This window comes from Eublepharis macularius, chromosome 7 (genome assembly GCF_028583425.1).
Source record: "Eublepharis macularius isolate TG4126 chromosome 7, MPM_Emac_v1.0, whole genome shotgun sequence".
Taxonomy (NCBI): domain Eukaryota; kingdom Metazoa; phylum Chordata; class Lepidosauria; order Squamata; family Eublepharidae; genus Eublepharis; species Eublepharis macularius.
The window spans coordinates 75,042,733-75,064,910 of record NC_072796.1 but is presented as its reverse complement, the minus strand read 5'-3'; the positions used below and the strand labels follow the sequence as shown (position 1 = coordinate 75,064,910).

At 40.1% G+C, this 22,178-nt stretch overlaps 1 protein-coding gene across 1 annotated transcript in view; it reads right to left on the bottom strand.

Annotated features, from left to right (window-relative positions):
• LAMA3 (laminin subunit alpha 3) overlaps positions 1 to 22,178 on the bottom strand; it is a 172,196-nt gene that overhangs the window by 37,858 nt on the left and 112,160 nt on the right. Inside the window, exons 39-51 of the mRNA XM_054985871.1 lie at positions 20,625 to 20,726; positions 17,277 to 17,386; positions 16,269 to 16,349; positions 12,376 to 12,482; positions 9,295 to 9,345; positions 8,770 to 8,921; positions 8,255 to 8,365; positions 7,149 to 7,260; positions 6,095 to 6,262; positions 4,729 to 4,925; positions 3,165 to 3,281; positions 2,695 to 2,849; positions 1,194 to 1,335 (exon numbers count right to left, since the gene is read on the bottom strand). Of these exons, the coding sequence (XP_054841846.1) occupies positions 1,194 to 1,335; positions 2,695 to 2,849; positions 3,165 to 3,281; positions 4,729 to 4,925; positions 6,095 to 6,262; positions 7,149 to 7,260; positions 8,255 to 8,365; positions 8,770 to 8,921; positions 9,295 to 9,345; positions 12,376 to 12,482; positions 16,269 to 16,349; positions 17,277 to 17,386; positions 20,625 to 20,726 (1,605 nt within the window). The remainder of the gene's footprint in view (positions 1 to 1,193; positions 1,336 to 2,694; positions 2,850 to 3,164; positions 3,282 to 4,728; positions 4,926 to 6,094; positions 6,263 to 7,148; positions 7,261 to 8,254; positions 8,366 to 8,769; positions 8,922 to 9,294; positions 9,346 to 12,375; positions 12,483 to 16,268; positions 16,350 to 17,276; positions 17,387 to 20,624; positions 20,727 to 22,178) is intronic.

Genomic DNA, 22,178 nt, shown 5'->3' with positions numbered 1-22,178 from the left:
ATTAGTTATCATATCTAATCTCAGGCTCCTTAGTAAACTCAAATTAGACTATTTCCCAATATCTGGGATTCTTAACGAGGATTAAACTGTGGTTAAGAATTCCAGTTAATGAGAAAAACATGAGCTCACATATGGATATCACAATTAACTAGAGTTAGTTGAAGATTTCTGTCTTCAATCATGGGATGCTATACAAGAGGAGAAGGAAAGAAGGGGGAGACTATGTCTTATGCACATCACAAACAAGCTATAGTTGGTGATGTCTGAATTAAGTCGGGCAAAGTACAGAAATTTTGCTATCAGGAAGCTTTCATTTCCTCAACTGATTTGTTTGCACTGAATGCAATTTACAAAGCTCTGCTTTTGTACAGCCTCCATTCATTTCAAAGACACATCTTTGCAAGTAGATGCAATTTAGTAATCTTGACTAGAGGGGCACCTGCAAGATGTTCTGAGTCTGAGGTCTCAGACCTATGATAACCTAGGTAATAATGAAATGTGACCACCTTTGTGCAGACATCAGTGGTTTTCCATCACAACTAGATGAATGTATGTATGTATTCTATTGTATGTAAGATAGGGGCAGGGCTTCCCAGTCAGATAACATCATATCCTTGGTCAGCCTGAGAACTTGGGCACTTCTGATGTTAGAAATTAATCAGTTCTTTTAAACCACTAGAAATGCTTACATGTAACATTCAGGCAATGGCAACATTTCGAAACATTTTTCAAAAACGTTTAATTGTGAATGAAAAACCTGCTATATTCCCACTAAGAGTTACTAGATAAGAGTTTAGGCCACTTTTAGAACTCAAATGTAGGCAGAAAGAATACAGCAATCTTATCCTAATGCTGGAGAGAAAATATATATATTTTGCTTGGTGCCTAAGATTAGGCCATATAGAGAAGGCATTCCATAGTCTTGGTACCACAGCAGCTCATTCCTAGGATTCAACCACCTTATTTCAGAAAGTGAGGGCACATCTAAGAGGGCCTCTGTCAAAGAGCTTGGCTGCCAGGCAGAGACCTATAGAAGAAATGTCTCCGAGACCTGGTTCTCTGTGAAGAATTTAGTCACCTTATTTCTAATAGACCCCAATGCACAAGCTCAACTTCAGCACCACGCCTATTTTCCAAAAACTGTAATTGCTGGAAAACTAAGCTTTTACAAAGTCATTTTAAAATATGCTTACTGATAACGCTGAATCTGCAGCATTGGCTGCTCTGTTGGCAGCTGCCTCCGCTGCCTTGATGGCATTGATAATATTCTCATAGGCAGAAGCTGCTTCCACAGCACACCTCACCAAATCATCGTTACTTGCATTTTTCTTGAGCCTGGAAAAGACCATAGATCATGTTGCAACACAGAGAGTGCAAGCCTGAAACATTTTTTGTTGGTCTTAAGTTAACACGAGCTTTTCCTTGTACATAGCTGCCCATTAAGAAAATGTGTTACATAACGTTGAGTGTTATGGCACATAGTATTTGAGTACTGAGACATTTGTTGATACTTTCCAAAACCACAAACTTTTTGTTACCCTGAGAATTCAAATTTAAAAGGGCAATCCTCATGGAGCAATGAGTCAAGATGGCCAGTCCCCAAGAAAATGTTGCAAGAGAGTAGAGTGAGAAATTTAGAAAACAGAGCTGGATTCTTTCTTTGTCACCTCCTCTCTCACACACACATACCCAACCCTGGTTTTGAGTTTAAGAAAGGACATGGTCCTGCTAAAGTTAAGCACAGCTGGATTCCCCCGATTCTGCTTGGAGAAAGTACATCGTGTGCTTAGTTCTCCCACTGAAATGGATGGGATAATTTTAGGCGTGTTCTATTGTACTCAGATTTAGCTGGATCATTCTCAAAATGTTTAGCCTATTGGCGGTACAATGTGACAAAAAGGAAGACACTTAAATAGTGTTGATTTACCATTTATATTGTATGTACAATGAGCTAAAATGGGTGCTCTTACTGTGGAGACGTGCTTTCCATAAGAGAGTATCTGCTGCTCTCTTACAATTCTTCATGTATTGTGTAATTGTGTAAAAAAAGGGCATGTTCCCAATGAAGAAGAATTTAACATAGTATGAGGGAAAAGAGAGCCAGTTTGGTGTAGTGGTTAAGAGGGGCAGAACTCTAATCTGGAAAACCGGGTTTGATTCCCCACTCCTCCTCTTGAAGCCAGCTGGGTGGTCCTGGGTCAGTCACAGCTCTCTCAGCCTCACCCACCTCACAGAGTGTTTGTTGTAGGGATAAAATAACATACTTTGTAAACCGCTCTGAATAAGTGTTAAGTTATCCTGAAGGGTGGTATATAAATCAAATGTTATTATGTTATGTTATTATGGTCCTTAATATTAATTCAGATGCATTTCAGGCCCCATCTTAAGGGAATACATCTGCTCACTTTTGTGTAACTGTAGCTTTAGATGCCAGACTTCAAAACATACCTCACAGTGAAATCCTAACCAGGTCTGCTCAGTTTGGCTTATTCTCATGAAAGTGTTCATGGGATTGCACTGTACAGAAACTTCTTTCTCTCCTATTCTTAAATATGCATTTACATGTACAAGATAAGATACTATTTTCTTTTGCAGTTCACATTTAATACAGGTGAAATAGCATGCCACATATAATACATTTTGGCAATGTGCTACTTATTCTTAAACTATTCTTCCGTAGAAATGACAACATACTCGTCCAGCTGTCTTGCCAGGTCTTGTAAAGAGTTGGCATGTTCTTCAGCCCTCACCACAAGAGGCGTCTTGCTGCCAGCTAAAGAAAGACTCCTCAGCTTTTCCAACAGATCCTTCCTTGCACCATCAAACTGGGCCCCTAAATTTTCATATTCCTAAGAATTGAGGAAAAACTAATTTTTGCTGTCACACACATTATAAAACAACAAGAAATAAAAGGCATGCTATCTTTTGTGCGCCTTAGCTTTTCATGCAAATCCTGATGATTGTGTCCTTTCAAGCGTAGCACAAAGGATTAAGCAACAGAGCTTAAAAGAAAGTCAAAATTTATATAATTTATATTTTGTGGGCAGCTTATTGCTGTCTTCAAAGTAAAGCTACTTATTGAAGCATATTTTTTAAATTTCCATTACAATGACATTCTTAATTTTTTTCTCTCTTCCAGAATTAAAGTGTCACTACTTCAGTACCTCCTTACTCCTCTGCAGCAGTCCAAATACCCGGTTTGTTTGAGACAAAGCTGCTTCGGCAGAACTCAGATGATCCAATATGTTGCTTTGTTGTATTGTCATCTCATCAATCCGTCTCTGACAAAGAAAGGAAGTAGGGACTACATTTTTTAACACCAGAAAAGGGAACTCATGTCATCATAGTATAAATAATGCACCGCTTTGCATAATAGCAAGGTACACAATCCAGCCAAGGGCTGGCTTCAACTGCCTATTCTATCGAGGAGAAACATGTTTAATTATGGGGTTGCACTGACCCCAAGACAGGGTCATTCTGAGTCACTTGTGGGTTTTTGGAAGTAGGTACAATTTAAGCCGACTTCTGAATTCTCATTTTCAGTGATCCAGGTGGGGCATATAGTGGTAAACAGTGCTGATGGTATAGCTATCTTCCATGCGGAGAGGGATAAAGGGAAATCACCAGACAGGAAAGAAGGTAATCCTCTAGAGACTCAAAACTATCTAATGGAATCATGAGGGCAGACTCTGCATCAAAAAGTTCCTCCATGTACTGTTTTTCACCCATTTTCTTTCTATGGATTTTCTTCTAAAGTTAGCGACTAGACTGTCCTACTTGGGGACAACTGAAAACAGAAATTGATAGGTAAGATCAAATTTCCCTTTCTGGGTAGGGCTAGTTTTCAGTTCTGAGATTTAAAAAGCAGGTCCTTCTTCCTCAATTACAATCTCGTTTAAAAAATCTTAGGGAAATAAGCACAGGAATATACCTAATGTGCAGTTCTGCCCTAAGAAGGGGCAAGAAGGAGGAGAAAGAAAAGTAAGACTTTTAAAACATTTAACAGTACAATCCTATGCAGAGTTACTCCAGTTTTCTTTGAGTTTAGACTGGAATAACTGTTCATAAGATGGCACCGTAAGTGTTGAAAAGTTCGGCTGTGAGACATTTGGACTCTGCTTCCTGCTAACCAACACTGTTTACCTGGAATGCTGAGGGGAACCCTTCCTTCCCCCATTTATTGTTATCCTTCACAAAGATGCTGTGTTGCAAACAAGGGGAGGGTGGACCCCAGAACTGAAGACAAGTATCTCTTCAGAAGCACTGGAATATTATTTCTTTTAGTGAAGCAACTTGTTGCTTCCAAAACAGTTTCTTGCTTCACAGGAATATTCTTGCATCAAAAATGTGTAGCACAAAAGGAAAAACAGAACAGGATGGAACAACTTTGTACATGTCTACAATAGTCACCTCAGGTATTCTCAGGATAAAGAAATTCCGTCTGGGCAGGTTGATTAAATAAATTATAGCTTATCTGGCTTTGTCCAGAGAAACTGAACTCTCATGTCAAATTTCTCAGAAATAAAGTAGCAAAAGAAAACAGAAATGTTTTTATTGCTAGTTTCATTGGGTACTACAAAACTTCTTTGTTAACAAATAAAGCAAAACAAAGGTTGCCACTGCATTAGGACAGTAGTACTTTATTTTACTTTACTTTACTTGTAAAGGAACTGGATCTATTCTTCACCCATTGCACTAATGAAAAACTAAAACACAATACAGCATTACCTTAACATCTTCTAAGAGTACTTTATTCTCTCTGTTCAAACTGTCAGCCAGTTTGGTTTTTTCCTTTGCTTCCTTCAAAGATTCACGAAGATCACTGAGTTTGGATTCATAACCATTTAATGAATCCCTTATCATTTTAATTAGGCCTTGGTTTTTCTCCTGATGCTTTTGTAGTTCATTTCTTACACGATTCAGCACTATTCAATTAAAAAGGAGTATTAGATAACAAAATAAGAATGCATCCGATCTTTCTGAGAGCATTACTGCTGTACAATGAAGAACTTCCAACAAATTTTAACTCTCTCTGGTGAATAGTCTTAGGTTTGAATTAAACATGTGGCTGTTGAAGCAAAAGAGCTCCTATTGTGACTTTGCATAGGCTCAGGGTGTCATTTAAACTGTGCTGGAATTCATGCAAAGCACTTATGCATACATGGTTTGCACAGTAGCATAATATTTGAAAGGGCTGTAGATCTCTGCCATGCAAACTAAGCACACACAGCTGCTTTGCACAAGTTGTAGCACAGTTTAAATGAAACTAAAGTCACAGCACAGGGAAGCTCTTAGTCTTGCCAGCATCACATACAGATCAAGCTTTATATCTGGACTACATTTGCAGCAGAATTAGATGGCAATGGGTTAGCACACCACCACATTTTTACACCTTTAAAAAAAGGGTTTGTATTATTTTGCCTGCATTTCTGGAATCCTACATTCTAGACCTGGATTGCCTCATTGTGAAGACTTCTTGATCCACGTAATGGGGCCACCACCCACAGTAATTAGATATATGACTACACTCTATTGGAGTATTATTTACTCTGTAGTATTCATTCTCATAAAACATTTCCACAGTAAATTCTTTTGCATTTGCTCCAGATGTACCAAACTGCAGCAGCTAATGAGAAATACAGACACATTTATGATGAAATCATGAATTTCCATAACAGGTTGAAATGCCACATCAATGCTTATTCGTTTCAAGGGTTCTTTCAAGGACAGAGAATTCACACCATGATCTGGTTAGTTTTCTCTTTGGCTTGAACCTCAGAACTCGTAACAACAGAATTCATAAGTCTTCATGCATTGGTTCTTGTCTGCTTTGTCCACTCTACAATCTGTTTTTCTGTTCCAATGCTGCCAGCTCATCCTCCTCTTTTCTCTCTCAAACTAGCTTGGGAATGTCTGTTACGCTAGAAGATTTCTTGCATCTTGTTTTAATGCTGCTATTTCTGTCTCCAGTTCTAGACTTGAGTACAACACTTCCCTTGCCTCGAGAGAGGTGTGTAGGGCTTCTCCAAATGAGGTCATAATTCTCCTTATTTGCCCCTTCCAAGCAAATCCATACAAATTATTATGCTCTTACAATTCTCAGCTTTTCTTTTCTCCTTTTCTGCTTCTAGCTGCTGTTGGCCAAAATGACGGTTTCGCATCTCTGTGACCATTTGCTGAGCTCTAGCCAGGTCTTTGGCAGCATCTCCCACAGGCAAAGAATTTCCTTCTGCAGAAATACCAGCTACCTGTTCCAGGAGAACTACAATAGGGAAACCACATTCAAATGAATTAATGAAACCCACAGACACACCGTTTTTCAGATCTGCTTTTAAATCATTCAACAGAAATTCAATAAAGTACCAATCACTCATCATGCTGCCTCAATCCTAAGTTCACTCTGCTTTGACCTCTTATTTGATAGAGTTGTATTTTGCCTTTTCTCATATATGCCTGCAGGATTAGTTCACCATCGTCAGGATTATACATACATTATGCTATCCAAGGCAATGCTGCCCAAATGCAGTGATGCATTTTCTACCACAGGGGTTTCTACATAGCTATGAAACCACATCTTCTCTCTGCATTTCTGATAGTGTTGGTGACATGCAGTTACTCACAGGACGCAGTAAAAAGCTACTAGATGTTACAACTTAGGATAGTAGAAAAACTGTCAGAGCCATGCCATTTTCAGTAATGATCTTTCAACAAGCATAATACGCACACTCAGCTGTCAACATTGAAGAAAACACTGCTGAGACTACCACATCAACTACCAGACCATGAGAGAGTGTGGGGAACCAGAGTGACAGAGTGTGTGCAGTGAAGGACAGGGCCTGAGACCCAGGTTCAGATCCCTGCTCGCCATGACATTTGCCATGACATTCTGTCATCCTAACTCACCATACAGAGTTGCTGAGATGAGAAAACAGAAGTGGGGGAACCATGTATAGTACCCTGAACTAAGTGGAGAACAGATGGGATAAAAAGGTAATAAATCAGAAGGCCACTACACTACACTCACTTTCATAACAAACAAAATGCAGCAGAGAAGAGCACAGTACGTCAAATTTCAGTAGATAATTAAACGATCTGAATTATTTTCACAAAACAGGATATGATCAAGTAGGAACAGAAGCTATTCTTACCATTGATATTGGTAACAATACTTTGTATCTTTGAAATCAAGTCTTTTCCTCTTTGGTTAGTCTTACTAAAATTATTGAACAGTGTCTCTGCTTTTCTGTAATTCATTTCAGCCTAATAAAAAGACAAAAAATAACACAAAGTTTTAAAAAAAGTATATGCTACTGTCAGTTAATCAAAATAATATATAAATATATATAATATTGTAGATCTCAGAAACATGGTGAATTTGACATTTATTGTTAATGAAGATTTTAGACTGAAAATGTATCACAGAAGGTTCTTCCCCGCCATGGACTGAAAGCGGAACCACAAGTGACAAAAGGCACAGGTTGGACACTTGTCAGCTTCCCTCAAGTTTTGATGGGAAATGTAGGCAGCTTGGCGGAATGTTGGACAAGTGACAGTTGAAAAGTCCATTGGACAGCAGACAGAGAGCCAAGCTGTAAGACTAGGATGCCTACATTTCCCATCAAAACTTGAGGGAAGCTGACAAGTGTCCAATCTGTGCCTTTTGTCACTTGTAGTTCCGCTCTTAGTTAGAAAGCAGAGGGACTTCTGGCATATCTGGGTCTTCATCGGCTCCTCAGCAGCTTGGAGCAAGAAGCCAGCCTTCCTAGTCAGCTCTCCTCGTCTCTTTTAAAGGCAGCACTACATCTGACACGAGTCTTTTTGTGGCTCCCCTCCCTTCACAATGAGGATTGGCAGGCTTGTGATTAAGCCCCACCTTCTGGCTTCTGCTGGGCCACTGCCAATCAGCTGTGAGTTGGGCAGTAACTCTTTAAAGCAGTCACTCACTGTGGTGGTTGCCCTTTCTTCTGAATTGTGGGTTTACACCCAGCCCCAGATACATGTCACAAATATTTGTGTCATTTAAAAAAGAAATTACACAAATGTCATGGTAAAAAGTCAATAATGAAAATGAGGTAACATTTGAAGATCTACAGAAGGCACTTTGTTATTTTTAACTTTAATAGGTATTTAAAATTTTCTGAAATTTTCCACTGTCTTAAAATCTCAAAATTTACCTGTAAATTTACTCGTGACAATTTCTGACTTACTGCAACATTCATAACAAATAGAATTTGACACTATTTAAACAGCCCACCTTTTCTCTTAAAGCATTAACGTTTTGATTAAGGTCAATCAAGTCTGTCTCCAGTTCATCCACCTTTGTGCTCTGAGTCTTAATATTGGAACGATAGTGGTTCAGCTGAGTCTGAAAATAAAGGCAATCAGATGTATGACTGATCCAAGATGAGCCAAAATATAGTATGAAATTGTATACACATTTTATTAAGGGCTGAACTAGACACACTTCTTTTCATGTGAATCCCTGTGAATTTACATTTGAGTTTAACAATAAAAGAAGCACACAGGAGAGGAATGCCGTGCCTCCTCTCTATGTAGTGGGTGGCTCCAGCTACACCTTGCTCCATTTCTTGCTCACTTTCAGTGTGGGAGAGACGAGCTGGTCCCTGCTTGCGGCTGGCTAACCTCCTATGTGGGAGCCACTTTTCTGTTAGGCAATTCCACCTGGGGACCCTGGGGTAGTCACTTCCTATTCCTTTATTCCAACACCTCTCCCCATTCCCAAATGGACCATCGTTTTTTTCAAGTTACCTTTAGGTCCTTGGCACGGTTTTCCAGATTCTTCATCTGCTCCAGCGCATGGGCATTGGCATTGAGATTCTGCATCTGGGACTTAATCAGATGGAGCTCATCGCTCATTGTACTCAAATCTTTCAGCAAAGTAATTACACAGCTATCACAAGCTGAATGGGAAAAGAGCATAGCCAGTGTAAATTATCAGTTCTTACTATGTGCAAACAACAACACAGAGAGCACATTAACGTAACACTAAAAGAACATCCTTCAACAGACTGTATTGCTGCAATGAAGATCAAAGACAAGAGAATCTGAAGCTCATCCAAGACTGCAATAAAATCTTTCAGCCCCCCATTATACAGGTCTATCTAGTCTGTTTACATAGGGCAGATTTTCTTTTTCAGCTTTCCTTTAGATACTTTATGAGTCAACTTTTAAAAAATAGGTTGACTGTTAAAGCAAATGCTGCTGACCTTCAAAAAGATGATTTAAAGAAATCTTGTAAGAGGTAATCTAGACCAGTCAAGCATTATGACTTACAATCACAGTCTTCATGAGGATCTACATCTTTCGGTTCTTGACCTGTGCATTCTGGAAATTAAAAAAAAACTCAAATGATAATTACATAATTCAACATAGCTAACAAATTAAGAGATTCTGAAAAGATAATGAGAAAGTTATACCATGAGATAGTGAATGTTCTTTCTATGTTCTCCAAAAGGTTCTCAGTACCTAGCAAATGATAGCCAGGGACAGCCACAGTGTCAAAAATCACAACAGTTGGCTTGTTTATGCTCTCTAAATTTAGGCTGTTTTCACAGTGCTTACCGGCCACAGAACATCGCACTGAGCTCCAGAAATGACAGCGTCTCCCTAGTGCAATTTCACACGAGAACAACAGTTCTCGCGCAAATTCACACCAGGAAGACGCTGTTGTTCCGGGAGCTCGGCGTGATGTTCCATAGCTGGTAAGCAGTGTGAAAACGGCCTTAGAGGTGTTTCTCAGGTTCATCCCCCTTGGGTAACAAAACCATTTTTATACGAACAGATGCAAGGGTGTGGACACCTACCAATTCACCTCAGATTTCTGAAGCTGAGTTTCAGGAAGTAGCCATGATGCAGGCTCTCCCAAACTGCTGAAACTGACATACAGGCGGCCCTTATTTTCCCTTTCTGCGGTTTGGAACATATTGCATATTGAGTATCAACATCTAGTCCTTATTATGAAGAACAACAGGTTGTAGTACTTAAAAGGCACTAAGTCTAAACTATATGAAACATTTATGTCCCTGTCCAAAACCATGGCCATCTTTCTTCCATCTTTCCCGTGCAGTATCTTTCTGCTGTTAAGTGATTTAAAAGCAATTATTAAGCTAAAGAAATGTAAAGCTTAGAAGCAAACATCGCTGGGGATGTAGCCTGGCAGTTTTGCTCATTGCTTACAACACTCTGCAAAAGAAAAGTGCCAATTAAATATGATTTTCATTATAGCCTGCACAGTATGAAGAACAACCCAAAATGATGAAATTAAAGCCTTCAAATAGACTAGAACAAGACCATGGTGATATCAGAGCCTGCTAAAATACACTGTGCTGCTGATCATAGGTGATGATGCTACTGCTGATATGCAGAAACAGTTGGCAGTTCAAACCTAGAAATTAAGATGAATACCAATTCAAGATATCACTTGTTCTAGAAACCTATTTCAATAAGAAAGAAGGATTTTAAAAGATGTTCTTCACCAATAATGTCTAAAAAATAGGGACATTCCCAGGCAAATATGAACTGCTAGGACTAGATATGCACCACATGGATATTTGCTTTGTCCCCCTCCTCCACAAATTTTATTGCCCTGTGGATTAAGGTAAAATTCTAGCTGTCACTAAATGGCAATCATTCCTATTAATAGGAAGTAATTGGCTAAAGCTTACTGAAGATCATATAGATGTAAAAATAGTGAAGATAAAATAGTTTTGAGAAAGACTGGTATTAATTATTGTAAAGTCTACTGTAAGTTTGATATAAACAGGTAACAGGTGCTTTTCACAGTGCTAGTTTCCAAGTAATGCTCTATGTTGATAACCACCTATGCATAATACACACCAGAATTTTTAAAAGGCTGAAAATTAGAAAAACAAACACTGTGGAAGCACTCTGAGTATCATGACGTTAGCTTATGTTATTGAGCCTCTATAAACATACACATGGAGTTATATGTCAGTGGAACCTGAAGTTTTCTTCTGAAAAATTCTTTATTCCTTGATTACAGACACCGATTCCATCAAAGCATCATGTAAAAAAGTTTCATGCAGTTTGTCCAATATCCCATGTGCATCATCAAGTTTTAACCAGGGCATATTTTCCTACGTGTTGGAATAAAGGAAGCAGCATCCCTCCATATCCTGCTTTATTATCCAAAGGACAGCAGTATGGGATGAAGAAGTCTCCAGCTGTGCATCATCTAGCTGGGGTCACTGTTGCTCCAAGGAAAGTAATAAACACACCTTCTACATATACCATTCTACTATAATTCCATGTGGTTAAACATTACACTCTCTAATGGTCCCTGTCTTCTCTCATGACATGTTTACATATAGCTTGTAAAGGCAGCATAGGGAGTTATTTTTAAAGTGACATTAATTCCAGAAGTACAGATTAACATAAACATCTCAGAATGTACTGTCTTGCCCTGTTACGGTCCTCGGGCAGGAAGGAGGAGGTGGAAGTAAGTGGAGGGAAACAAACCACACTGAAGCATTGCTAGAGTTAAAACATGGCCACAACTTTACTGAAAGCCTTAGGAGCACTGCTGCAGTGTAGGGCACAGATCCAGGTACTGAGCAATCCATCTGTTGGCTGATCGCAACCCTTCCCAGCCCACCCGCTGCGGGAAAAACCTGTGAGATGGCAAATATTGGGATCCCACACGGGCGCACACCCCTGCATGGTTTCCCTGCCACCTGGGAGCAAAGCAGGATGTCAGTCCCTGAGGTGGGCATGTTCCTGAATAGTTCCAACACAAGATCCCTTAAGGAGATCCTCAAAATAGGGGGATATGAGTGTGCTGGCACTGTCCCTCTTCTCTAAATGGATCCAGCCTAATGCCCAAACTACCACCACAAGTTGTGACAAGAACTTGCAAACTTCAGAGAACATGCCATAACACCCCACTCATCATGCCCCACCACAAAACCAAAAGAGGGAGGGAGGGAAGCTGAAGCTGACTGACTGCAGGCTCTATGGTGGCCTTTGGATATATGCAGGCAGGGTGGACTAGAGTGAGACCTCTCCTCCTCTGGTTGACCAGGTGGGCTGCCCCCATGCCAGCTAAAGCAGCCTGCTGTTGGCTGACCAGGAACTGTTGCCACTAGAGCCTGGTGTGGAAGGGCCAGCAGGCTGCAACACCACCACAGGGGAAGGGCACCTCCTCTCTTGCTCCGCTCCTTGCCTCATGGCCAAAAACACGTCCCCAGATAAGTGTGGGAACCTTGCTTGTATTTGTGCTGGAGCTTTCCAGCAGATTGCACTCAAAAGGTTTATTTCTAATACTGTTTCCTTTGAGTTACATGGCTCAGTGAAATACAGTACATTTTCAAGTGGCATCAATAAACCTTTACATACCCCCAGTTAGGTGATCACAGCTCACAAGTTGACCATTATCAGGACAATTACACTTCTGACAGTATCCTCCATATCTCAGTAGGTTTCCAAAATATCCAGGAGCACAACTACAATAAATAACGGATGTTTAATTTATATTTTCCTTCACTTCTAGTCTGCCTTTGTCTACAATGGGGACCCAAGGTGGCTTACATAATTCTCCTCTCCCCCATTTTATCCTTACAACAATCCTGTGTGGTAGGTTATGCTGAGATTATGTGACTGGCTCAAGGTCAGCCAGGAATCTTCCATGGCAGAGCAGTCCCTAGTCCTTCACTCTAACCACTACACCCAAATGACTCTCTACCGTAATGAGGTAACTAAAATATACTTGTTTACAACAGCATAATAACTATGTTTCAATTTCAGAATGAGGTATGCACCAAAAGTTTTTCTCAGTGTTAGCAGTCAGACCCCTTCTCACGCTGAGAGGGCAGTTGATAGATGAAATATCATAAACTCCCTCATATTCTGTAAGCACAAGGCACTGCTTTACCCAAGGCAGAATGGATGTCAACCAGATAGGAGCCTAGGAAATACCAGGTGCTGAGTCAGAAATGGTTGACTGACTGATGGCCCCTCCACACCCAGGAGAGATGCCGAGATAATGAGGTTTCCTAAGAAAACCCTAGTCTAATCCCATCAATGCCCTGCTATATTTCCCTTTCACCCACCTATCCTAATCAAAGCTATTGAGCAAACCTAGTGGTTTCCCCATCCGGTACTTACTCAGTCATCAAGCAATATTTTCACCTATAGTCTACCTCAGATCGGAACTATCAAATGTCTCCAAACACCTTTGTCCATCTCCAGACAAACCATTAAGCCATTGTCTTGGGGCAAAGACATTAGTTTTGCCCCAGGGAACGTTTTGCCCTATAACTGGGATTCCCAGCCGTGTGCCGTGTGTGTGTGTGGGGGGGGACCCATCCGTGCACCCCCAAATTTGTTTGGACCTCCTCTCTTTCCCTTCTCTTTGTGAAACACTGGCCATTTTGCTGCCTTCATGGACCTCTATCTTCAAGACTGGTAACTATCAGCTTCCCTGAAACTTCTTTCTCCTCCTTTCCTCCCTGATTTTCTTAGTTTGCCTTGTCTATGTGCTGTGTGTATTTTAATAAAAAAAATTCCTGTTGAACATATGCCTGATTTATTTGAGAGTTCTCTAAGGGAATAATTCCTGTAAACATTGGTGGAGATTCCTAGTTACGCCCTCTTGCTTGTCTCCTTTAATGCTAATTCTCCCAACTAATTAAGGAGACTTCCTATTTGAGTAACACAATCTGGATCCAGGTATCGGGATACCATAAAAATTTGGTATGCTGGAAATCTGGGACAAATTCTCTAATCCAGTTCAGTAAGATCAAAGAACCCTACACTTCTCCGGATATTATTCCCTATGGAGAAAATTATCCAAAGGGCTGGGGGGAGCATTTTTCAAGCAAACTCCATCATATTCGTAAGAAACCTACTCCTTCCAGTCCACTAAAGACACCCAAGTTTCAGGAAGATTGGGCCCCAGCCACTCTCTGTTGTTTCCTACAGGGGAAGTATTTCCAAGGCATTCAAGGCAAAGAGAAATCTTAAAGCAAAGGCAACTCCTGGCCAAAAGCCAGTCCCAACACAAGTCCCACTCCCAATGCAAACGGAACTAACATAAACCAAGAGAACCAAACCACAGCAAGGGAATCAACGTCAAACCAGAGAATTCCAAACTGAGCAAGGTAGGGTGAGGCTTGCTGGACACGCTGCAAAGTTAAACAATGTGACTTGTGGCAGCTTGAAGCTTGGGGGTGCAGGCTGGATGGGAATCCACAGCCCTTGCGGAGAAAAGCAGGCAGCAGAGACAGAGCAGGAGCAAGCGAGAGAGCAGCAGCACAAAGAGTGTCAAAGCACCAAGGCAAGCTCAGCAGCAGGAGAGCACTGCAAGGCCAGTGGGGGACAGGAGGCAGCAGGCGGAGAGGCCGAGAGAGGAGTCAGCCAGGAGCATGAGGGGCATGGGCCAAGGGAGACAGTCTTGCCTTCCCCCACATGTCCAGAAAGGGGGGGAAACCTTGGAGAAGCCAGCCTGCAGCATTTGCCAGATTAAACTGAATAAACTCTGTTTAATCTGACTCATCAGTATCTAGCTTCCCAGATCTAATCCAGGATCTTCTATTTTGAATCAGCATTTTGCCGGATTGGCTTAAATTCAGCTTAATAAATGGTAAATGAATGCTGGATTGCACATCCTTATTTCATAAAACATTCAATCATAGTTTCTAAACTGGAGTTAAGTGCAACATGAATAATTTGGGGAACTGCAGAAAGAGATTCACAGTACAATCTTATGCTATATTATTCCCATCTAAACCCACTGCAATCAGAGAACTGAATAATATCTAGTTTCTCCTGTGTAACAGAGGGCAAGACATTCAAACCAGTTTTGTAGACTATGAGTAATTGGCTGTTCTTCATTGACTCCACGTGCCTAACTCAGGGCATGTGGAGTTTCAAGGCAAAATTAGCATTTATCTATGAAATCCAATATAGTGCCATTGTATATATGTATAAATAAAGAGCCCTGTGGCGCAGAGTGGTAAGCTGCAGTACTGCAGCCCAAGCTCTGCTCACAACCTGAATACGCCATAACACCCTACTCATCATGTCCCATCACAAAACCAAAGGAGGGAGGGAGGGAGGGAGAGAAGCTGAAGCTGACTGACTGCAGGCTCTATGGTGGCCTTTGGATATATGCAGGCAGGGTGGACTAGAGTGAGACCTTCCCTCCTCTGGTTGACCAGGTGGACTGCTCCTATGCCAGCTAAAGCTGCTCCCATGCCAGCTAAAGCTGGCTAAAGCCAGGCGGAAGCCTGGTTCAGGTAGCAGGCTCAAGGTTGACTCAGCCTTCCATCCTTCTGAGGTCGGTAAAATGAGTACCCAGTTTCCTGGGGGTAAAGTGTAGATGACTGGGGAAGGCAACAGCAAACCACCCCGTAACCTAAGCCTGCCAAGAAAATACTGTGATGCAACATCCCCCCATGGGTCAGTAATGATACCTTTTTACCTACATATATATACCTTTTTACCGATATATGTATAAAGAACTTAATTGCAAGCTTATCCAAGCCAAGTTGGAAAGAAAAATCAGCCAATAGGGATAAAGTTTCATAAAGTCTGAATTAGGAGAAAACAGCATTGCAACATAATAAAGAAGTACTATTAATGGCTTTCTGTCTTGGAGACCCATGTGTTGGTTTCTTCAGCTAAGCCACAACTAGGCTCTTTTTTTTTTTTTGGTCTGGTGGTAGCAGTATTACCAATTGAAGAAAAAGGTTTATAGATATTTTTAGTAACTTCCAATTCAGAGATGCGCATTGGAAGGTACTAGTCAAACTTCAGTTTACAGGCACTCTTTTTCTACTACTTATTTTTATATCTTTCCACACTGTATACACATACAGGGGGCCAATCAGAAAGAGGAAAAAATACTTATTGAAATCAATGAAACTTGACCATAACTTTCTCTGGATTGGAACAACAGTTGGCATAGTTTTAAAATATGAAAGTTTCAGCAGGCATGCTGCACTTTTATTGGGCAGGCAGAACACTGAGCGATTAAAAGCCATTAAGTGTGCAGTATGCATAATCCCACTGCACATACAGACCGTTCTCAAACGTTCAAGCAAATGTAACAACTGTTCATCAAAAGTGTCCTTTCTGTTTTGAAACCCTGCAGAACTTTGGACTGCAGCCTAAGCGGGTAAATATGGCATGCCTTTGAATACATATTATACAACGTATCATTGGTTTCCCCCTGGGACAATTTGCTTGAACTTTCTATAGAAAAAACACAGTTTTGAGGCAAGACATACTTTTCACAGTGCACTCCGGCATAGCCTTCCTTGCAGAAGCACTGCATTTCTCCATTGTTTTCCACACAGCCAACAGCAAAACTAAGAGAGAATAATACCATATTAATGATACGCAAATAAAAGTATTTAATGTGTTTTTGTAATTTATTTAAAATTCTTAATTAAAAAATAAAAATCTAAAGATCTACAGATCTAAACCATATTTATAAAGCTTCCAGATTATATAGTGTGTAAGATTTAAAAATATAAATTACTGTCAGAATACCAAATAAACTGATAGCACAAATAACTTGTAAAGTTAAACAATTAACAGTTGATTTGTAACTACTTGTTTGCTGCTTTATTGTGTATCATCTTTTACCTGTGTACTGAATGTGCTCTAACTCCTCCAGCAAACACCTTGAATCTGAAATGGTGCAAAAAAATCCACCAACAACCAGCATCCCAAGCAGTTTATAACTGCTGTATGAAAAGGGGCTACATAGGTTTGGATAACCTTGCTCTCTTGAATAATAATTCTTCTCCCAAGCACAACATGTGACACAACTGCAGTTATCTGATGAATGGCATATGCAAACATATAGCTGATTGTTACCTTTTATTCACTGACCAGTTTTAAATGAAAGGATTGGAACCAGAGAGACTGCCACTCCCATTATCCTTACCATCCTTTATAGACATTTTTTTTAAAAAAACACAGGAACTCCCCATCCTATTTCCAAGTATGCTAAGTGAATCTGTGGAGACTTAGAGCTCTCAAAAGAAACCAAAGCCTTCTAACCTACACAGACAGGTATTTCGAGTGAAAACTCCAGTATAATCAAAAGTAAAAAAGCAGCAATGGAAAAAAAATGCTTGGGGCATCAAAGTTAGGGTCTTAAAGGTATAAACCAAGCACGAAAATGGAATCAATACTTATTAAACTTAGCACTTTTTATTAAAATAATGAATTGTCATTTTTGAACCAAGTACAATAAAAACAGTATGTCCTATCCATACACACAGTACCTGTTTGAGTAAGGGCAACGGCATTCCCTGCACGTTCCTTGAATAGCATCTCCAAAGTAGCCTTCTTTACAATGTTCACACTTCTTCCCCGCAGTATTACGTTGGCAGTTCTTTTAATAAACCAGAATATTAACATCAACCCAATTTCTCAGGTTCATCATTATTAAGAAGGAAAAAAGAAAGTTATAATTTATCTGCTCCAAGCTGCCAAACTAATTCATTCACAAATTTTTATCAATGCAAAACTATGCAAATAAATTATATGCAGTTAAAGAGTACTGATAGTTTTACTCAGTTGGCATCAGAGATGTTAGAATATTAGATGTATGCAAAAGCTGTTTTTATGAGGAACAAAATAAAAATATGAAACTAACAATATAACTCTAAATGGAGATGCATCTCTCTAAATCCACTTAGCACTGACTGCACTCTAAGGGTGGAAATACGTTACATGAAATGAGGGACGCTCAAGTGAACCTCATTTCACGTGTTCCCTCTCCAGTTTTCCATGGATTCGCTCTCACAGTTACACTTTAATTTGCTCCACATGAATATATTAGACACGTTCGGTATCAGTTCCTCCTCAACTGCTATTCCAGTTTCCCCCACCTCCACAGCATTCATTGAAATGCAGATCTTGACACTTTCCCACACCTTAAAGAAATGCGAATTGGCAAGTCAAAGGAGCCTACAGTACTTGTTTTTGCAGTGAAGGACGCACTTGCAGATGAAATCACACAAAGGGAGCTCCTGTGAAAGCAGCATTCATGTGGGCTGAGCAAGAAAAGCCTGCACGTGAATTGAGGACCACACATAAAATCCTGCACTTGAGCATCCCCAGGTAATTTGCAACATGTCATTTCCACTCTAATTTTAAGCTTGGGCGGTTATTGCTGTTATAGAAGCAAGCCTTAAAAATTAAAGTTTTACAAAACTCTCTTCTTGGACTGATATAAGCTATCCTCATGATCTTCCTACAGCTGTTTTCTCTTGCTATGGCCTGTCTGCTGTTTCTAAAATCAAATTGCCTTATGATTCATACAGCCGATGGGATATGCTGATTTGGCATATGACTGCTCCATTAAACTCAAAGGGGTTTGTCAAAACCAAAAGTTAAGGAAAGCATTGCAGAATGTAAAAAGAAGAGAGAAAAGCGAGAGGGAATCAACCATCCAAGAAAAAGAAATTTTAAAAGGATCCCAGGAATAATTTTAAGAACAAACTGCTGAGATAAAAGCACTGAAACATAATAGTCTGCTGTCTATTGCCTTTAAGAGTGCTGATAGCTGTGCATGCTGGCAGAGCTGCACACTACCCTCTTTTAGAGCGACTGTCATGGTTAGCTGTGTTTGTGGGGAAATATGCCTGACTGGAAAATGCTCTGTAGAGATCCAGCCTTTTTCAACTGCATTTATAATCATCCAGGGCTCATTTCGAGGGGGAACGCACAGGAACGCAGTTCCAGTAGTTCCCCAAAGAGGTCACATGACAAGTGGCCCCACCCTCCTGACTCTCGGCCATTTTGGGCCTGTTTCAGCCTGGATTGGGGCTGAAATGGCCCAGATTAGGCCTCTGACGGGTGGTGGATCACTCTCCTGCCCAGCAGCGGCCCGATCCTGACCATTTTGGGCCCCTTTTTGGCCATTTTGGGCGCAATTTCAGCCCTGAATGGCCAGGATTGGGTCCAAAACAGCCAGGATATGTGCTGTCAGGTGGTGTGGCATATGCAAATAGCTATGCTAATGACACATTTCCGGTGATGGCAAGGGGTGTGGCATATGCTAATGAGTTATGCTAATGAGTTCCTCCAGCTTTTTTTCTATGAAATGACCCCTGTAATCATCCATTTCTCTTACTTTGGCCAGAACCACATATTACAAGAGACCTGGATTTGCTACTATCCTGCCCCTCTTCCTGGCAACCCAGTAATGAGGTTTATTACAATGCATACTGGGACACCATTGTAGTGTTTGCTTCCTGCACTCTACCTTCAACAGTTAATGGGTTTGGGGAGGAAGAATATATTGTGCGATGACATTATATCATGTGTTGTGATAAACCATGCCTTGTTAGGAAGACTGGAAGAGAGAAATGAGTAGAAACAGCACTATATCTCTTGTAACATGTAGTTCTGTAATCATTTGTGAAGCAAAAAAAAATGTAATCCTAGCTTTTTTTGAAGGTGCCATACCACCATTCACAGACACATACATGATAATCATTGCGTAAACTAAATGTAGTCAAAACTAAATTCTCCAAGGAGAATACATTCCAAAACAAGTTATATTTTTAAAAAATCAAATCACATTTTAACCACACAGTATCAGGTCCAAAAAGGAGGTGCTCAGCTAGCCTAAGTCACCCTGCTTGCAATCCAAGCCCAGGACTGATCAGGCCCCAAGCGAGGAGAGGCAGTGGGATGCTGGTTTGTGGCAAAACCTTGAAACCACCACTCTCACACTCACTGCAGTATAAGTAAAATGATTTATTGAACTTTACAAGATAGGAAAGGAGAAGTGAATGGGATAGGAAGAAGTGGGGTAGGCCTAGATTTTACTCAGGCACTCACTCATGCACAGAAGTTCCCAAGAGCTAGCCCAGATGCCATGGTGAAGAAGTGTCCCCAGAGAAGAGGACAACCTAGAACAAAGGGCTCTTATACCAGCTTTGTATGCGCTTTGGCTCTTTCTCCCTTTGGATTGGCCTGCATTACCTGGGGCTAGTGCCTGCCTTTGTTTTTGGGAGGATTCATATTTGGTGCAGCACGTAGTGTACCTTTGACACTTATTGATAAGGAATTCTCAAAGCTGTCTTGTTCTCCCTTTTATCTCTGGGTTTCACACGTATTCATTAGGACCTAGGAGTTGTAAACTGTGCTAAGGTTCCTGGGCCACAGTGCTTGCAGACAGCCATGACTTTGAACTATTAATAAATGTCCTGTGTGCCCACATTCCAATTCATTTCTGTTCTCTGGAGCTGAATCTTACCTGCTTCAGAGAATGGAAAATGGCTGCAGTTTGGTTCTGGTCTTAATGAAAGCCGTATTTATGAGGCACAAAAATTATGAAACTAACAGTGCAACTCTAAATTAAAATACATCCTTCTAAACTCACTGACCTATTCACAAATCTGTGACATATCTAAGATACTCTCGTGTACATAAGCTTCCCAATTCAGTAAAGAAACATTTTTGTGTATTGCATGCATAGCATTTCTTCTCTAGAATGAATGAAATAACTCTTATAGGCTGGGGAGTGAGCCAAAGACCTGAGATATACCAGAAATTTTAACAAATTAATACATTAAGAACAGCTGTACATTTCTATAAATATTATCATTTTTACTTACGATACAAATTCCAGAGCCATCGTGGCATCTATTTGCATTTCCATTACAATTGCAAGGAATACATCGTCCTTTGCTTTCTCGATAAAATCCAGGGCTGCATTCCTAATTCATATGAAAGGGTGGAAAAAGTTAAACAATTTTTTGGTGAGAATTTCAGAGAACATATTTTAAGCTAGGAAAAATCTGCCAGTCATTAACATATGATGACAGCTGCATCCCAGTGCCATGACCTCCCTAAACAACTGACAGGGAGTTGCACTGGTGCTACAAAATCCATCCATCACAATGCACCCAAAACCCATCACATAAATCTTAACTCCAGAAGGATTCTTAATGCAGAAGGATCTGTGTACTATGCATAATGTTTTGAGAGTAACACTTGGAAGAATAAAGTTCTCATTAGAAAGTTAAGGTTTTGATTTAATTTTTTTTAAATCCAAATGAAGGTTTGTTAATTAGTATGTACCTAACCTCTGTATTAAAGGATAACTTTCAGAAGCACATGTGCAATGATGTCATCTCTGTATTAACTCATCCTGCTTTCCTGACCTGAAGGTATATGAAGCCAGGTTTAGACAATGTGAGGTGTTCTTGAATATGTGGTACAATCTGTACGTACAGGCTTGTCCTAAACACAAGTAAAGCATGAAAAGAATGTTCATCAGCTAGAAGCATTTGGAAAAGAGAATTGCTCTTTTTATGATCAGTCAGAGCCCAGGAAAAAGAGCTGAAAAATAATAACAAAAAGCCAAAGGAAAAAAAAACCTGTTGAAAATGATCTAGTCCAGTGTGAAAGAATTAAACAACTGTGTAGGTACAAGCAGTTGAGAATACTGCAGGAACCTCAAGCACGCGCTTTGACAACCTATGGTGATAGCATTCATTTCATGCTCCAATTGTAAATGAGAACACTTTAATGTGTCTTATGTAACATCTTTCAAGGCCATACAGTTCAGAGAAATCTTTCCCTTGGCATATTTAAAGCAAAGAACCAGAAATTTCAGACCCTTGGACAAAAATAGTTTAAAGTGAGCTACGTTTTCTTCTCACCATCTGGCAAAACAAGCAAACAAAAATTAAAGATAAATTGCTTCTCAAATTAAAGACAATTCCCTGGACATTCAAATACTATTTCCCATTCATGTCTTGCAGGACAATAAGAAGTCCCATAAAGATAATGATTTCATGTAGGATGCAATGCAGTCATGGCAACACTCGGCCAAGTCACACATGTCCATTTTAACTCAGAGCAAAATATTCTTTATCTGTCTAAGAATTGCAATTCTTTCATTCAAAATTTCAGAGCAACAGAAAAATAAAATACACTTGGCACATCTTATTTGTTTTTATAAGGTTATGGTTTGGAACAAGGATAGCAATCTTCAAGCCCCCAAGAAACATTCTGGCTGACAACTTGCTACCCTCTTATACTTGTAGAATCTGGTAGAGGAATTACCCAGCTGCAAGATGAAAAGGTGCTACACAGAGTAAAAACATTAAGTTTTAGAAAGAGAATTCCCATTTGCGTGAGGACAATAAAGCTCAACAGATAAA